Source organism: Primulina eburnea, chromosome 4 (genome assembly GCF_022965805.1).
Source record: "Primulina eburnea isolate SZY01 chromosome 4, ASM2296580v1, whole genome shotgun sequence".
NCBI lineage: Eukaryota > Viridiplantae > Streptophyta > Magnoliopsida > Lamiales > Gesneriaceae > Primulina > Primulina eburnea.
Window position 1 is genome coordinate 35452832 of NC_133104.1, and position 16415 is coordinate 35469246.

A 16415-nucleotide genomic window follows, 5' to 3' on the forward strand; every position below is an offset into this window, starting at 1 on the left:
GGGATAAATTAGGATTGGTTTTCTGACAATTAAATCTCTTAAAGTTTGTTGTACATTTATATTCAATGATATAATTAGGATTTGTGAGTACATTTATATTTGTCATCTATTATAAAAATATGACATGACGTCGTTGTCCCAGCTCACAAAATATGATGAATAATAGAAAGAAGAAGAAAACTCAAGAATATAATGAACTGCTTGAGATTGAGATAATATATGAATGAGAAGATGATCTCTATTTATAGAGCTTCTCGTCAGTGTGAAAACACGTATGAAACACACTTCTCGTCGGCTTCTTTTTTCAAATTTGATACAAAAAGCTACCGAATCATTTCGCTCAATAATAATGCATCCGACAACCACCATCAATGCATTTAATGCATTTTTTGTGCTGCCATTCATTTATTTGCCGACATTTCTCCTACTTGGAGATTTGATTTTGAATCAAATACATCTCCACAAATCTTTTCAATCTTTCCATTCACTGCAGCTTATGTTTATGCTAAGCCACTTCAGGATCGACATCGCTCAAACTTGTCAGTGTTGTCTAGCTTGGTCTTCAGCTATGTTATCTTTTGTATGGATCTTCTGCATATCCACACTTCTTTCTTCTACTACTTCCCATACAAAGTGAAATTGGACTCCAATGTGTATAGTCTTGGAATGAAAAGTTGGATTCCTTGCAATGTGTATGCGTCTATGACTATCACAAAACAAAATAACATTATCTTGTTTGTGCTCGATCTCCTGCAATAACATTTTAATCCATATTTCCTTCTTGCAAGCTTGAGTAGGTGTCTTGTATTCTTCTTCCGTTTTAGTTAATGCCACAACTATTTACAATTTTGAAACTCCATTTATTGCTCTCCCTGCAAGTGTAAACACATAACCAGTAGTAGATTTCTTCTTATCAGGATCACCTGCATAATCTGAATCGACATAGCCCTTGAGTGCAGAATTAGATCCTCCATAACATAATGTAGTATTTAGGGTACCCTTAATGTATCTAAGGATCCTCTTAATAGTACAATAATACTCTCGTCCAGGATTCTCCATATACCGGCTAACTTCTCTCACTTCTTAAGCAATATCCAGTCTTGTAACTTCCCACTGTTGATGCATATGGTACTCGAGACATCTTCATCCTCTCTGTTTCACTGCTAGGACATATTTGGGAGGATAACTTGAAATTAGCAAGAAGAGGAATCGATATTGGCTTAATATCTTGCATGTTAAAGCATTGCAAGACTTTCTTAAAATAATTTTTCTGTTACTTCTGTCTTGGTGAAATTTTATCCCTAGAATCTTGTTTCTTGGTCTCAAGTCTTTCATATTAAATTCCCTAGCCAACCGTGCCTTCAATCCTTGGAACTGATCTTTGCTGAGGCCTGCTACCAACATGTCGTCCACATACAACAGCAAAATGATATAATCATCATCAGACCTCTTGAAATATATACAAGGGTCTGCACTCAGTATATTGTATCCAAGACTCATGATATAGGAATCAAATATCTTGTACCAACACATTGGTACCTGTTTAAGACATATAGAGATTTGTTCAACCTGCAAACCTAGTTCTCTTTGTCTTTTTCCGCAAAAACTTCTATCGGAGCATATAGATTTTTTTCTTAAAGATTTCCATGAAAAAATCTTTTTTTCACATCAAGCTATTCTAGATGTAGGTCAAACACTACACACAATGTCAACCCTATTTTGATTGTTGTAAGCCGAGCCACGGGAGAAAATATCTCATTGAAGTCAATGCCTTCTTACTTAGTATACCCTTTTACCACCAATGTAGCATGATACCGCTCAACTTGGTTACTGCCATTAATCTTGATCTTATAGATCCATCTGTTATCACTAGCTTTCCTCCCTTGTGGTAGTGTAACAAAATCCCAATTTTTATTTTTGTCTAATGCCTCCAACTCTTTTTGCATTGCTATCATCCACAAGGATGCATCCGAGTTTTGAGTAACTTCATGGAAACTCAATGGCTCACCATTATCTGATAATAGACAATATGCAATATTGCTTTCAATGTCTCATATAGGAAACCTCGAACTCAACATTTTCCTGTTCCTCGAGCTCTGGTACTTCTTCACAAGAAATTTGACATATGTTTTGTAACGCCCCAGATTCGATGGCTGTCCTCACTGTATCAAGACGGATCTTTCCAGCGTGCTTATGTCCTCACTCACACGCACCCTAGGAAACTTCCCAGGGGATCACCTATCCCAAAATTGCCCCAAGTCAAGCACGCTTAACTTTGGAGTTCTTATGTGAAGAGCTACCGAAAAGAAGATGCACCTTCGTGATATGAGTAGTACCAATCAAATCTTTTAAGCCCTCTTCAACTGTACAGTCCATTACATTGAACAGTCTCGGAATCCCTCTTCTTCCGGTGTAAGAACGGTTCATTCATGTTCCCTCCACCTAGAAGCCTGCCAGGAGCCGTTCATTGTCCGTGCCACCTCATGGCACCGGCGATCACCCCCCGCCCTCTTCGACCCCGGGCCTCACATGCCCACCAGCTTCCTCTTGGTTCGTCCCCGAACCACACCGTACTCGGAGAGGTCGGCTCTGATACCACTTGTAACGCCCCAGATTCGATGACTGTCCTCACTGTATCAAGACGGATCTTTCCAGCGTGCTTATGTCCTCACTCACACGCACCCTAGGAAACTTCCCAGGGGGTCACCCATCCCAAAATTGCCCCAAGTCAAGCACGCTTAACTTTGAAGTTCTTATGTGAAGAGCTACCGAAAAGAAGATGCACCTTCGTGATATGAGTAGTACCAATCAAATCTTTTAGCCCTCTTCAACTGTACAGTCCATTACATTGAACAGTCTCGGAATCCCTCTCCTTCCGGTGTAAGAACGGTTCATTCATGTTCCCTCTACCTAGAAGCCTGCCAGGAGCCGCTCATTGTCCGTGCCACCTCATGGCACTGGCGATCACCCCTCGCCCTCTTCGACCCCGGGCCTCACATGTCTATCTTATTTTCCACCTAAAATATACTAGTTTCTGAATCCAGCGTGTCTTTGTCTCCCTTTACTTTATCTTCCTCTAAGATAATATCTCTGGTGATGGCAAGTTTGTGGACAATAGGATCCCACAAGCAAAACCCTTTTACTCCATCAGCATAACCTAAGAAGATACATTTTCTAGATTTCGAATCCAACTTCGATCTTTTTTTATCATTGTACAGAATGGAGTGGCAGAGCGGATGAATTTACATCCGCGCTTGTTGTTGGATTTGACATACATCCGCATGGCCACTTCATTATGTACACTTTTTATCATTTCGAATCCAACTTCGATCTTTTTATCATTTGTCCAACAAGAGCGGGTTGAAGGTTATGTTCATCCGCTCTGCCACTCCATTCTGCATTGTCAGTCCTCAAACACTTGATTTTCTTTTTAGAATCAACTTCCCGCGCTTTCAAATCTTTGAAGATATGGAAAACATCTGATTTATTCTTGATTGGATACACCAACATCTCCTAGAGAATTCATCAATAAACGAGACAAAGTATCTCGCTCCTTCTAGGGATACAACCGGTGCTTGCCAATTATCTGAATGAATCAGCTCCAATATTGTTTTGCTTTTGGTATTGGAAGTGCCAAAAATTTAATCTATGTTTTTTACTGGTACCACAGTACTCACAAAAAGGTAGTGATATATTTGTAAGTCCCAGCAACGGCTTTCGTTCTTAAAGAATTTTCAACCCTCGTTCTGACATATGCCCGAGCTTTCAATGACATAATACTGTTAATTCTTCTCACGAACCAATTGATGTAACAGCTAATTCCACCTCTTTGTAAGTTTCTCTCAAAAGTACATACAGATTTGCTGTAACTTTTTCTGCCTTCATAACCACAAGCGCACCCTCTAACAATTTTCATGATTCTGGTTCTCCTTCACACTGTCCTCGGTCAACTGCTGGAACTCTTGTTTCTCTTTCAGAAACTCTTTTTTCTCCTTCAGAAGCTCGTCACCTCGAGCTTGGGACTCCGAAAGCTCCTTAGCGTGTGTTGCTTTCATCTCATCGATAGTAGCCTGGAGGTGTTCACGAAGAGCCATGCCCTCGCGTAAGTCTTGGCAGGCATTAGATCGAGTGGCGTTGGAACGCTCAACCAACTCCCCTATGTACATCATGCCCTGAATAAGTAGACAAGAGTTAAAATATGACAAGAAAATCATACATGTATTGGACATCAATTTAGAGACTAGAAGGAGAAATATACCTCAGTGATGCTGCTGCACGTCCAGCGAGTGAGGTCAGACCATCCTAGTGAATTCATGAACGATGCATCTGCGTCGGAAGGAAGCTGATACATTATATAGTGAGCCAGCTGAGTCGGACCCCGCCCCACGATGGCTGAATCCGAGGTATATAAGGGATGTACCCCCGATTCAAGAAGAGGCCCCTCGTCTGACTCAGACCCTTCTGGAGAAGAGACCGATACGACTGAGATCTCAGAAATCTTGCGCTTACCAGGATGCGGGACTGACGGGCTAGGATCAATGGACACTTTCTTCTTGCTAGACGGAGGAGGGGACTTGGCTTGAAGAGGTGGAGAGGAGGCTCGCTTTGGGGCGGAGGAGGATGAGCATACCTTCTTCTTCGCAGCAGTGGGGGAGCTAGCAGGCCTCTTCACAGTAGTGGAGCAAGAACCTGTTTTCTTCTTCTCAGCAGCATTGCAATCTCCCTTTGTGCTCGTCGTGACTGCTGGAACGACTGATTTCTGTGGGGCAGAGGATGAACTCCCAACCTTCTTTTTCGCAATCTCGCGGAGCAATGCATCATTCATGACTCTAACACCTGCAAATAAAAACAGTGAACCGAATGAGAATATTATCAAATAAAACAATAAGCAAAAGAGAAACGGAAAGGGTGAAGAGATAAGAATATCTACCGGCATCCTCCTTTAGCTTAATTTTTGCGGGACTTTAGCTTAATTTTGGCGGAGCAATGCATCATTCATGACTCCAACCCGGCATGGCACATGAGATCTTCAGATAAAAGTTGAGGGACGCTAAAGCATCGGTCTCCTAGTACACTCATTATCTCCAGATACTCCTTATCCTTTTTGTAACCCTTGGAAAGTTCAGGTTTGGTGAAATTAGGGTACCAATCGGTATAACAAGTCAATTCTTCGGGTGGCTGGATGAAGAAGAAGTATTTTTCTAGTCCTTAACATGACTGGGAGCCCTCTCAAAAAGCTTATGGCTAGATTGACAAGTCACATAAAATGGCCCTTCTTTTGATCTGGACAGGACTAAGAAGTAGGAGAAAGTGGTGCAATTCAAAGGGAGGTTTAGGGCCCGGAATAGCACAGCAAAACAACTTATCAAGCGAAGAGCGTTGGGGGTAAGCAGACCTAGGTGCACCTGATAGTACTTGCTCAATTCTTGGAAGAAATCGCACAAGAGAAAACGGAGACCGGCATCAAGGTGGTGTTGAAAGAAGGTGTAATAGCCTTAGTGGCTAGATAGGGAAGGTCCTCTAGGCTAGGAATGATGATCTGGTGAGATGCAGGAATGTGTCACAAAGTCCTACGTTTTGACTCGCTACTAGGAGGGATGTGGGATGACAAGTGACCGTACCATAAGTTGTCTGCATTAGATATGTTCTTCTGTTGGGTCACATGGCGAACTTCCTCACCGGGACGACTATGAGTGGTGACTTCCTCCTCAGGAGGATCAAGGGTAAAATCAGGATCAGCTAGGGAAGTCCTACCCTGGCTAGACTTGCTGGACCTGCTAGACTAGCTAGACTCGCTAAACCTCTCGGATTCACTCGAAGAACTAGACTCGGAATCGGAAGAAGACATAAGTGTTAAAGGTAATCAAACAAGAAAAAGAGAGAATTGACCCGGGCGAGACGTGGAAAGATACTCAGTGAATGAGATCAAAAGAACGAATAAGTGATGAGCCATGAGCGAGCGTGTGTGCGCGGGCGAGCGTGGGGAAATGGCGAGGCGAGGGCGCTCGGGCGAGCGTGGTGCGAGTGATGCACTCGGAGGAGAAGCTGCACGCAGGGTCTACGCACTGGCTGCGCGCGCTTGGCTGGGAGAGGGTGAGCGTCCGGGCTCGGCAGGCGGCGAGCGTATGTATCCAGTGCTGGGGCGAGGATAGGCGAGCTGGTGAGGGGCGAGCATCCGGGCGGGGGCGAGGGCAAGCGTCCAGGCGGGGGCGAGGGCGAGCGTCCAGGCGGGGGCGAGTGTATGGGCGTGCAAGGGCGAGCGTCCAGGCGGGGGCGAGGACAAGCGGCGAGGGCGAGCGTCCGGGTGCGGCGAGGCAAGCAGCTAGGCGACCATACGCGCGCGGGCAGGGGCGAGCACTACGACGCTCGGGCGAGCGTGGCACGGCGTGGGCGAGCACGTGGCGTAGGGCGCTCGGGTGAGCGTGGCACGACGTGGGCGAGCACGCGGCAGTGGGCGAGGGCGAGCGTGGCAGGGGGCGAGCTTGGCAAGGGCGAGCGTGCGCGCGCTGGCTATGTGCAGGGCTAAGGGGAGAGGCTGGTGTGTTGGGGTGTATGCGTGCGGGGGCAGGAGGCACGCTATCTACGCGTGCTTGGCGAGGCGGGGATGAGGGGCGTCGGGCGTGGGTGAAGCAGTGGGTAGGGGCGAGGATGAGGGTGAGGCCGTGCGAGAGGGGGGCGAGGCAAGGGTGTGTAGACAAAGGCGTGTGTGCGAGGGCGCGAGCCGGTGTGGGTGCGAGGGCAGAGGAAATTTTGCAGGGAGAAGTGAAAATGAAGTGGGGAAGGAGTCTATATTTATAGGGGGAGCCCAAATCTTTCTTTTCAAGACATGATTTTGATTTGATTTCCTTCCCTTCAGAACAAGATTACGATATGATTTAATTTGTTTCCAAATTTTTGGAGATTGACGAACGGCTAGAAGAAAATGCACAATTCGCACCCGGTACCCCGAGGACAACACAACTAATCGAACTTCGAACCTGCGATTCAGTTCGATTCGGGAGGGGGAGACTGGTGATACCCCAGGAATGGGCCCACTATCCCTGGTCCATCTCTTGGCCCATCCCAAACCCAAGTGGAAGACAGACCCCTCAAGGGCCCAGGTATTCTCCTATAAATACCAGGTTTGAGCGTATGATAATTCATTCACTATATTGTTTTCAGCAGCACCCTTAGCTGCTCTCTCCCTATAATTCAGTCTCTGACTTGAACATCGGAGGGGCTACGCCAGGAAACCCTCCTGGCCCTCTCTTAACGATCTTATCTGTGATTTCAGGCTCAGGGTAATTTCAAAACCTGCGTCTGTACTAGTAACACTTGCTGAGAGCGGACTCTAAATTTCTCGAGAATATCAGTGGCAAATAACAATTACACGATGGATCATGCAAAGACAAATAGCATAAAATAATATCCTATTTATAGGGGAATTTTTACAAGGGATATCTAAATCTCATGAAGAGGATGATGCACCACTTGTGCATGAGTCCACTAAAAAATGGTGCATCGCCAATGAACCAAGGAAGCTTGACTGTTGCATATTTTTCTTGCAATGGGACCATAACTAGGTGGACATAGTTTATTTAGCTGCCTCATTTTGTAAATATTTAATCCATATGTAAAATTTATGATCATCTAGATATGTTCCTAGGGACATGTTCTTCTCATTAACAATTAGTTTCTTTGAACTCTTCACTGTTCTCACCCAAAAATCCATTTATTTTTGTGTTTTGTGCATTGCGAATTCCTCACAAGGGGTCGATATTGACCTCTGACTTCATGATTTCCTTTCTTGATTTATAAATAAGGAAATGACAGACGGAATCAACATTAATCACCAGCATTGCATTACAGTCCTATCCGTTAAATTTTACATGTTAATTTTTTCTATAGAAGTTGGTACAGCAACACCTTATCTGGTCTGTGGCATTACGTCGATCCTTCTCCACTACTGGCAGGGAGACCCTCAAGACTACATATGTCTGTCTAAAGATCAAGATTATTATGATTATATGCAACGGTCCATGTTTTGCCAATCTCTGAGTGGATATGAGGTGGCTGGTCAAAGAATTATACCGAATGCATCCATTTACCGAGATCTCGCAGTTAACGGAGATACCCAGTTTCACAGAAGAAATATGTGAGATTAAGCAATGGGTTGAGAGATGTATGGAGGCACTTTAATTTGTATCAGCCAACTGCATATAATTTTATGGATTAGGATACTAAAGGGTTTGTTAAATGGTGGAAGGTGTCTTTGAGATTATATATTATATGATCAGAATGGGAGATGACAGCATGTTGATGCAGATGATGAATATGTACAAGAAAATTGGAAATATTCTAAATCCAGTATATACTCCAGGTAAACATCACTATTGATGAGTGAGGGGGCAGTAAGTTACGAAATCAAAAGGAATTGAATGAAAAAGTAAGAAATGCAAAATTAGCCCGACAAATAAAAAGAAATTTCTATTAGTTTTTCACACGTTGAAGAAGCGGGAAAGTCAAGTATGACATTTACAACTGTAAGAGCTATTAAAGTAAATTGGTTTAAAAGCAGTCTCTGCAACACCTCTTATTATTAAATGCGTGAACTTTCTCAAGTCATTCCAACATTCCTACCGGTTAAAATGACAAGAAAACTCGAAAAAGAGGAGATGACCTCTTCAGCAGGTCTAAAAGCTTCTAGTAAAGTTGTATTGTGCTATATAAATCCCAACCATGCCTCAACTTAAATCCCTATCTACTGATTGAACCAGGGTCGGACCTCACCATTCAAGTTACCATTGTTATGGATCCCAACACCATTTGGAATGAAAGGCGGAGGCAACCCAACTGCAACTTGAGGAGTTTGAGAATGGGTGTGCGGACTTACAAGTGGAGTGCTGGCTTGATTTCCTTTGCACTGTTGAATGGCATGAATCTGCCTCAGCCCTTCTTCATGAATGCGTGATATTGTATCAAGCTCTTTCATTGATAAAGCTTCTAATCCAGCACCATATAGAGGAGCATGCCGGGACATTTCTTCCTTAACTTGAGTCTCAAGATGATGGATGTATTGCTGGCAGAAAAGGGCAGGGTATCAGCAGCAGCACCAAGTAATTAAATTATCAGCAGTTCAGGTTCTAATGTCGAACAAATGTGTGCTATTTCCCCCATGGCAATCAAACAGAAATGACAGAATCACGATTTGTACTATAGAACAATCATATCACCACGATACTGATGAGAACGATATTAGATTGAGCAATTTACAACAGCTCCGGCTAGGTCTATTACTTCTTTATATCATCAAGGGTAAACTGACAACCTTTTGGGACTGATGCAAAATTATCCACTGGTGCATAGGAGGTCAGAATTCAGACCAAAGCCTATCAACACAAATATAAGCTATACATGTTCTAGGTCACTAGTCACTCTCTAACCCACCCAAAAAAAATGTTAAGCCACAAATCTGGCATAGCCTTCCCCAGAAAACTATTGCATCCTATAAAATCTGGTGTTAATCAAAACAATTGTCAAATAAGAGAAGCTTTTGAGCAAAGACCTCGCAAGCCTGCAATTTGGATTCCAACCCATCAATATATGTTTCACATCGAGCAACCTGTTCCTCTTTATCACGCTTCTCCCCTTTCGTTTGCCCGATTGTTTGTGTTAGCCTACGAACTTCATCCTCAAGTGACTGGCGAATCTCTTCTCGAGTCACATTTTCCGTGGCAAATCTTTTCAACTCTTCACCGAATCTTTTTCGTGCTGCTTCAGCACTCTTTAACCTCTCAGTTAGAGCATTCTTTTCTTTCATGACCCTCTGCAACATCAACAAATGGCAGTCAGCTCCCTAAGCTATCACGTTTGAAAACCAGGGAAAAAATGGTAAACCAGCATAGCACAGCTTGACATTTTAGCTAGAAAGTTAAATTTCTAGATGCCATTTATTTGCAATCATCAGTTTCCCATAATTTTTTAGGAAAAACAGAAAAGTAAAACACAAAAGCATTCCAGCAACCATATAAAAAAATTAAGAAACTTTGTCTACTTCATAAGAAATCGGAAATAATAATTTCAATTATCAAATGCCTTATATTCACAACTCCCTAAAAAGATACACTATGATATTCTTTTGTTTGGCTGCTAACTGTAAAAGATAACTAGAAACTACAAAAGCGGTCCAACAGGCTAATAAAATTTCAGACCTTTAAGTCATCACGTTTTCGAGATTTCAGTTGAGATAGTTGCGTTTCTGCATCATAGAGACGGTCCTGAAGAATTTTCTTTTCAGTCACAAGCTTCTTTACTTCATCATCCCTTTCTGAGCGAACCCACTCAAGTTGACTCTGAACTTCATGCATCTGTTCTGTCACTTCTTTTCTCTCCCGAGCAAAGCGATCCATCTCAGCCCTCATTTCAGTCTGTCATTCCATTGAAACATCAGCAATAAAAACGATCATCAGAAAAAGTGTTACCAGATGAAATTAATTACCTTAAGACAGCTATTAGAAGCCTCAGATTCATTAAGCCTTTGAGATATAACAGATTTTTCTTCAGATATACAGGCAACTTCAGCATTACTTTCTTCACGAATACGAAGAATTTCTTCTTCAGTTACACATAACCGATGCCAAAGAGCAGCTCGATCAGCATTTGCAAGTTCAACAGACTCCCGCAATATACTCAGAACAGGTCTTACTATTTCCTGCTCCTGACAAATTAAGATCACCAAAATCTCCAAACCTAAATCTATTTCAGATCTATCATCTACAGAAGTCATAACACTATCGATAAGCCTCTTTAGCATCCTTAATCTGTAAAACTCATCTGCATACCATTTGAATAACATCGTATACAGAAATTTTACAAATTCTTTCACCAGAGGGTGCTTAGAAAGTGCCAATGTCTCTGCAAGACCAAGAAGCAATGTGAAATCGTCCCGCGGGGCACTCAGTTGTTCAATGGCTCCCCCCTCTGTGACTGCATCAGGCTGCCGAATATTTTCAGCAATATTTTGTGAAGTCAAATTCAATCGTAGTGCAAGGCATCTTTCCAAAACAGTAGCAACAGACTTTGAAACAAAGGCCCCACGAGCTACAGCTCTCTCAAAAGTGCTGGCAGCTTCAATTGCAAGGCAAGGAATGGATAACATCTCAATTAGAAGGTAAATATCAGAAAAATGACAGCTACCACGGAAAACATGCTCCCCAGAAGTTTGTTTTGCAGGATTAGGTCCACTTCCCCCAAATATGAGAGGTTCACTGGGCAAATAATTATGATCAAAGTCATCATCACAATCAATATCTCGAAGGATTGATTCAGAAATATCTGCACAGCTATTTACAGTTCGACTTAAATAATCTAAGACGCAGGTCGAAACTTCAGTGCCCAATGTCTTTAGTCTGGTTCGTACAGACTTGACCTACAGAGGAGACAGACAAGAGTTAAGGCATAAACAAGGAAAAAATAGTTTGGAGAAGAAGAGAACTCAGGACAAATTAAACAGGACAAAAGTTTCTTACTGCTTCAGGCACATGTTGACAATGCAATGCAGCTTTAAATATGAAGTCCACTGTTACTGCAAGAGGTTCATCGTTACAATCAGGTAAAAGATCCAGTGACTGAAAAAGAGCACGTTCCCATACTTCACTGCTACACTCCAACTGACTAAGTGCCTCAAAAACCTGTGAACAAGGATTTTCATACATCAGCTATGTCGATTTTAAAAAGAAGATATTGAACTCAGCCCATAAAGTTTCAATGCAACTAAAGCAAAGCCGATCAGGTACGTAGTACCCCCTTTTATCTTACCGGCAGGCGTAATCCAGGTTCCGCATCAGGTTTCTTGAGCCTATCTAAAAGTGCAGAAGCAGCAAGTGGATGTTCTGACTGCTCAACCAATTTTGGAACTAAAGCAACTAGATCTGGCTGCAGATGCTTAGGAGCTTTATCCAACACAAGTTTGATCTTTCGAGCAGACTGTGGCCTTCTTCTTGGTTCTGGACAACCTTGTGGGACAACTCCATCAAGTGCTCTCAAGGAATTTACAATCAACCCCAGAAGCTCCTCCGACTGCTGCGGCCATGTGGTCTGCAACAAAGGTCCTTGTATCCGTCAACAAACAAATTAGAAAGATGTTAATTAGTTCAGAAACTTAAGCAACCATACATTGGGCTGAAGAAGGGGAACTTCAGATGAACTAGATGGGGATGTCTCTGGTGGGTATTTTGACCGTCCAAGGGCAGCTTTTGCACATTTATTAATCAGATTAATCCTAGAGCTTGATACAGCAGACATGTTTATAGTTTCACAAGTCCCCAATTCTAATCTCTTGTTGATCAAAATCTGAGTGGATTCTGTTACTCCATTCTCTCCTTCGGATTCCAGTGGACTGATTGCTCCACTGGCAACTGGGGAAGATTTCAAACTAGCTTCTGCGAAATTGCCACTACAACTTCCCTCTGAAGGGTGGCAACACTCTACCATTATATCTAAAAGTAAATCAATAATCGCTTGCTGCAAAACTTTGACTCCCATCAACAAATTCATCAAACTAGGGGAAGAATTGTCATTCATAGTCATGTGTTTCCCATCATTACCACCAGATATCTTCGTAGGAAGAAGCAATCTCTTTACTTTAGCCGGGTCATCAAGATACACCCGAAGTCCGGTCAGGAAACCAGCTATTGCTCCAGCATCCATGAGAAGTTTCTCTCTCAAAGTGACCTGAGGTTGGGAGGGATTATCTCCATAAGAAAGGTGAAACCCCGCCGTGGACAGAAGATTTCTGAAAATTTCTTCTTCATCCCCACTCAAACATTCGCTATCATCAGAATCAACCAGTTCGTCAGGGTCAGTTGTTAGGGCGTCTTGATCATCATCAGAAGCTAAAACCTGGAAAGACAATCTACCACGTTACAGTGGCACCAAGCATTGGATATACCCCAATAATAGCTGAGAAAGAGAGTGCCTACTGGCATAATTGTCATTACTCAATGGCATACGTATTTCAAGATGACATGGAACATGTTTTGGAGGGTAATAGCCAAGAATTAGCAGATATACTGACCTCCAAATCTGAAAATTCGAACCACGGGCAGCAGTCCAATATCTCACAAACAAACACAACAGTGTCACGCAGCAGAAAACCAGCATCAGCTTCTAACATGTCAGATACCTTCATATATTGAAGAACGGAATTGTTCCAAGTCTTCGTACATATGGATGACTCCTTCCAAACTGTTTTGGATGCATATTTCTGGTTCACAATAGCCATTCTGTATTTGACCCAAAAGTTTTTGTCAGGGTCACAACCTACGGATTGGTCACTCTCCAAATATATGCAAATGGTGTCGAAGGACTCATAAACTCCTGCAAACAAAACAGAAAGCAAAAAACATATAGGATCAATCATAAACGAGAATGCTAGTAGTATCAACAATAAATTGGTTTGTAAAACCAAGCAATCTTAAACAGAGCCACCAACCAATACGAAGCTCAGTTCCACCAGCTTGAAAGAATTTGCTAAAAAATTTTCTTGTTTCCATTATTTCCTTGAAGGACAAGAAGTTCTCCACCTTCCATGTGAATGACCCTCTTTTCCCAACATTCTCTAACTGAGAAGGGACATGTCCTGAGTCGTTTTCTTGATCTGTGAATTCCTGCATCATAGATGTTTCTTTCAATATAAGAACCTCAGCTGAAAAGATAACAGTATCCTGGACAAGAAATCCAGAATCTTGATCAAAGAGACTAGTGAGTGTCACAAACTCGCGCCAGCCCCAGTCCTTAGCAGCCTTTGAATAGCGATTCTGAGATTCCTTTGTAACAGACTTCTCTTCTATTTTTTGGTTCACAACTGACAATCGATGGCTCACAAAACAGCTGCAATCACTGGTAACATTCCGTGAATCTGTAACTTCAAGAAAAATTGAAAGGTAGCACGGAGGCTGTGACTGTCCTGATAACATACATATAAATGAGTATTTATAAGATTAAAAGCCTGAGGTGAGATGCAAGCTATATCGAATAAGCTAAAAACATTATTTGAGACAGTTAAGGCCTGTAGCCTCCAGAATCACGATGTCAGTATCCCCACTTTATTCATCTTCGATGCAATCTTAGAAACAGGCGCTGGCCATAAATTGCAAAAATATATTACCATGCCTATAAAGCACCACAAATTTACTCATACAAGCAATCCATTCACTTTTCAAAAGTATTCACTTAAAGAGCATAACAGCAGAGTTTCAGATTAAGAATACAATATTTTCAGCTTAATAGTGCAACTCGTGATGAATTTAAAAACAGTAAATGCGTCTCCATTTTGAACTGGATTGAAAGTTGTAAATTTTAGCATCTGGATATTGCTTGCTCTGTTTCAGCTTCTAAAATTCCGTAGAGAGTTAGCACTGCTTTATCCAACCAGCCCAAAGTTTACCAAATATTATCAGTATTATCGGCTCAATTAATAGCATGCCAGCATATTAAAATAACAATGGCAACAGAAAATAGAGATTACCATTACCTAATGTCTCATCTATTGTTTTTTATAAATATATGTGTCGAAATGTTCAATTGATTGATAAGGTATCATTCCAATCCATCGGTAGAAACTATAGGTAGAGCTGATTTAATCAAAATACATAAAAGAAAAACAATCGCCAAGGCAGGAACCTCAAGCACCATCTCATATCACCCTAACATTCAATGCGTACTGAAAAAGCAAGCATCATCATACACAACTGACATTCTACTCTAATATAGTTACATGACATACCTCTGGGGTATACAATCAGCCGACAGTCCCTATTCCCAATCTGAAACCTCCTACTTTTAATACAAAGACCAGTAATCTTCCTCTTTTTTAAAAGGTCCTTCAATCTGGTAAAATTCTCAATCCTCCATATAAATTTTCCTACAAACCCATCTGATTTCCTAGTATTAGCGCCATTTTTCCCACCAATCAATGTCCCACTCTTAGAGAAACTACTTAACTCCTTAATAACGTGGAATGAGGTACTAAAGACTGCTGTGTCTTCCACCAAGAACCCTGATTCAGGCCCCAAGAAATCTTCCATCTTCGTATAATCATTCCACCCCAAACTCGTGTTATCCCCACTCTTATTATCGGCTGCAAACCGACCGTAACTATCCCGATGAACATGGTTGGTTCCACCGCCCACTTTCTGATTCAACACTGACATCCTAAACAAACACCAGCAACTCCTATCTGAAACCATCGAGTTCTTCTCTGTATCCTTGCTTTCCAAACACATAGACAAATACTCCACCCCATTTACCACACTCTGATAAACACTGATTCGCAAATTACACTCCCCTGCAGGAAAAACAGGGCTCATTATTTTCTGTGTCTTGATCATATCCTTGAATAGACTAAAATTATGCACTTTCCATGTAAACTTTCCGCTCAAAACATCCCCCATCATCGCTCCCCCGCCTGTATTGGAGAAATTAGTTGCCTGCAAATCATAATTATCTCGTGAGAATGAAAAGGACTCGTGAAGTATCAATATATCAGCGATGATGAGTATGGAATCGTTGGCCGAATGCAAGAATCCAAACTTGGGATCTAAGAGATGATTGAGAGAAGCAAAATCGCACCACCCGTGAGATTTCTTCTTCGAAGAAAACCTGTGCCAGCTGTCACGTTGCACGGATTTTGATGAGTCTGATAAATTGTCAATGGAAAGACGATAGCTCGCAAAACAATCCCACTTAGAAGAAGTGGTATTCCTAGGGTCCATTATTTGCAAATAGATGGATAGGTATCCAGGCAGCGCCTGCGAGTCGCCCTTCGGGTAAATGAGCAAACGGCAATCAAAACCCCCAACTTCAAAATACTTACTCCAGAGTGCACGGGATTTGAGTTTCTGGAAATTGACGATTGTCCACTTGCAGAGGGCGGAATAGTTCCCCCGCCGCTCCACCATCACCGATTCGGCGGCGGTGGTGGTGTTTAAGGCAACGGATGAGGCCTCTCTCGAAGGATCCTCCACCGACATGGAAGGCTTCTCCAACGCATGATTGGAAGATGACGGCGCAATCGCCGGTGTGGCGACGGAGGCGGAAGCTTCGGACGATGAGACGGCTACGTCGTTTTGGAGGTGGTAATTGTGTTTCATGGCGGTTCGATGGATTGATCCAATGAGAGTGGACACAGTTGGCTATTTTCTTGAACGGTCAGTGATGTATTTTGTGAGACAGTTATCGTGTATAATTGAATTAATTTCTTTATTTAGTTAATAATTTAAGTAAAGTATGTTTTGTTTTAAATTATTTTAAAAGTATATATATTTAGTTTATTATGTAATTTAAAATATTTTCATAAGTTTAGTTTTCAGATCAATATTCGATGTCGAAATGGAAAATAAAATTGAGATGATTAAGATATTAAAAATTTAAGTTAT

At 42.1% G+C, this 16415-nt stretch overlaps 1 protein-coding gene across 4 annotated transcripts; it reads right to left on the bottom strand.

The window, feature by feature from the left end:
• Nucleotides 1–8449: 8449 nt before the first annotated feature.
• LOC140831005 (uncharacterized) lies at nucleotides 8450–16182 on the bottom strand. Of its 4 annotated transcripts, XM_073194656.1 has the most exons (11): nucleotides 15610–15746; nucleotides 14765–15467; nucleotides 13472–13945; nucleotides 13055–13356; nucleotides 12154–12879; nucleotides 11797–12075; nucleotides 11508–11669; nucleotides 10478–11407; nucleotides 10191–10406; nucleotides 9545–9805; nucleotides 8450–9058 (listed from the first exon to the last, which is right to left on the bottom strand). In XM_073194656.1, the coding sequence occupies exons 2-11, from the start codon at nucleotides 15432–15434 to the stop codon at nucleotides 8741–8743; spliced, it is 4338 nt and encodes a 1445-aa protein (XP_073050757.1). In that variant the 5' UTR covers nucleotides 15435–15467; nucleotides 15610–15746; the 3' UTR covers nucleotides 8450–8740. The 4 variants fall into 4 exon arrangements, with proteins under 4 accessions (XP_073050757.1, XP_073050754.1, XP_073050755.1 ...); XM_073194653.1 differs by having other exon boundaries at nucleotides 14765–16181; XM_073194654.1 differs by lacking the exon at nucleotides 11508–11669 and having other exon boundaries at nucleotides 10478–11056; nucleotides 14765–16181.
• Nucleotides 16183–16415: the final 233 nt, after the last annotated feature.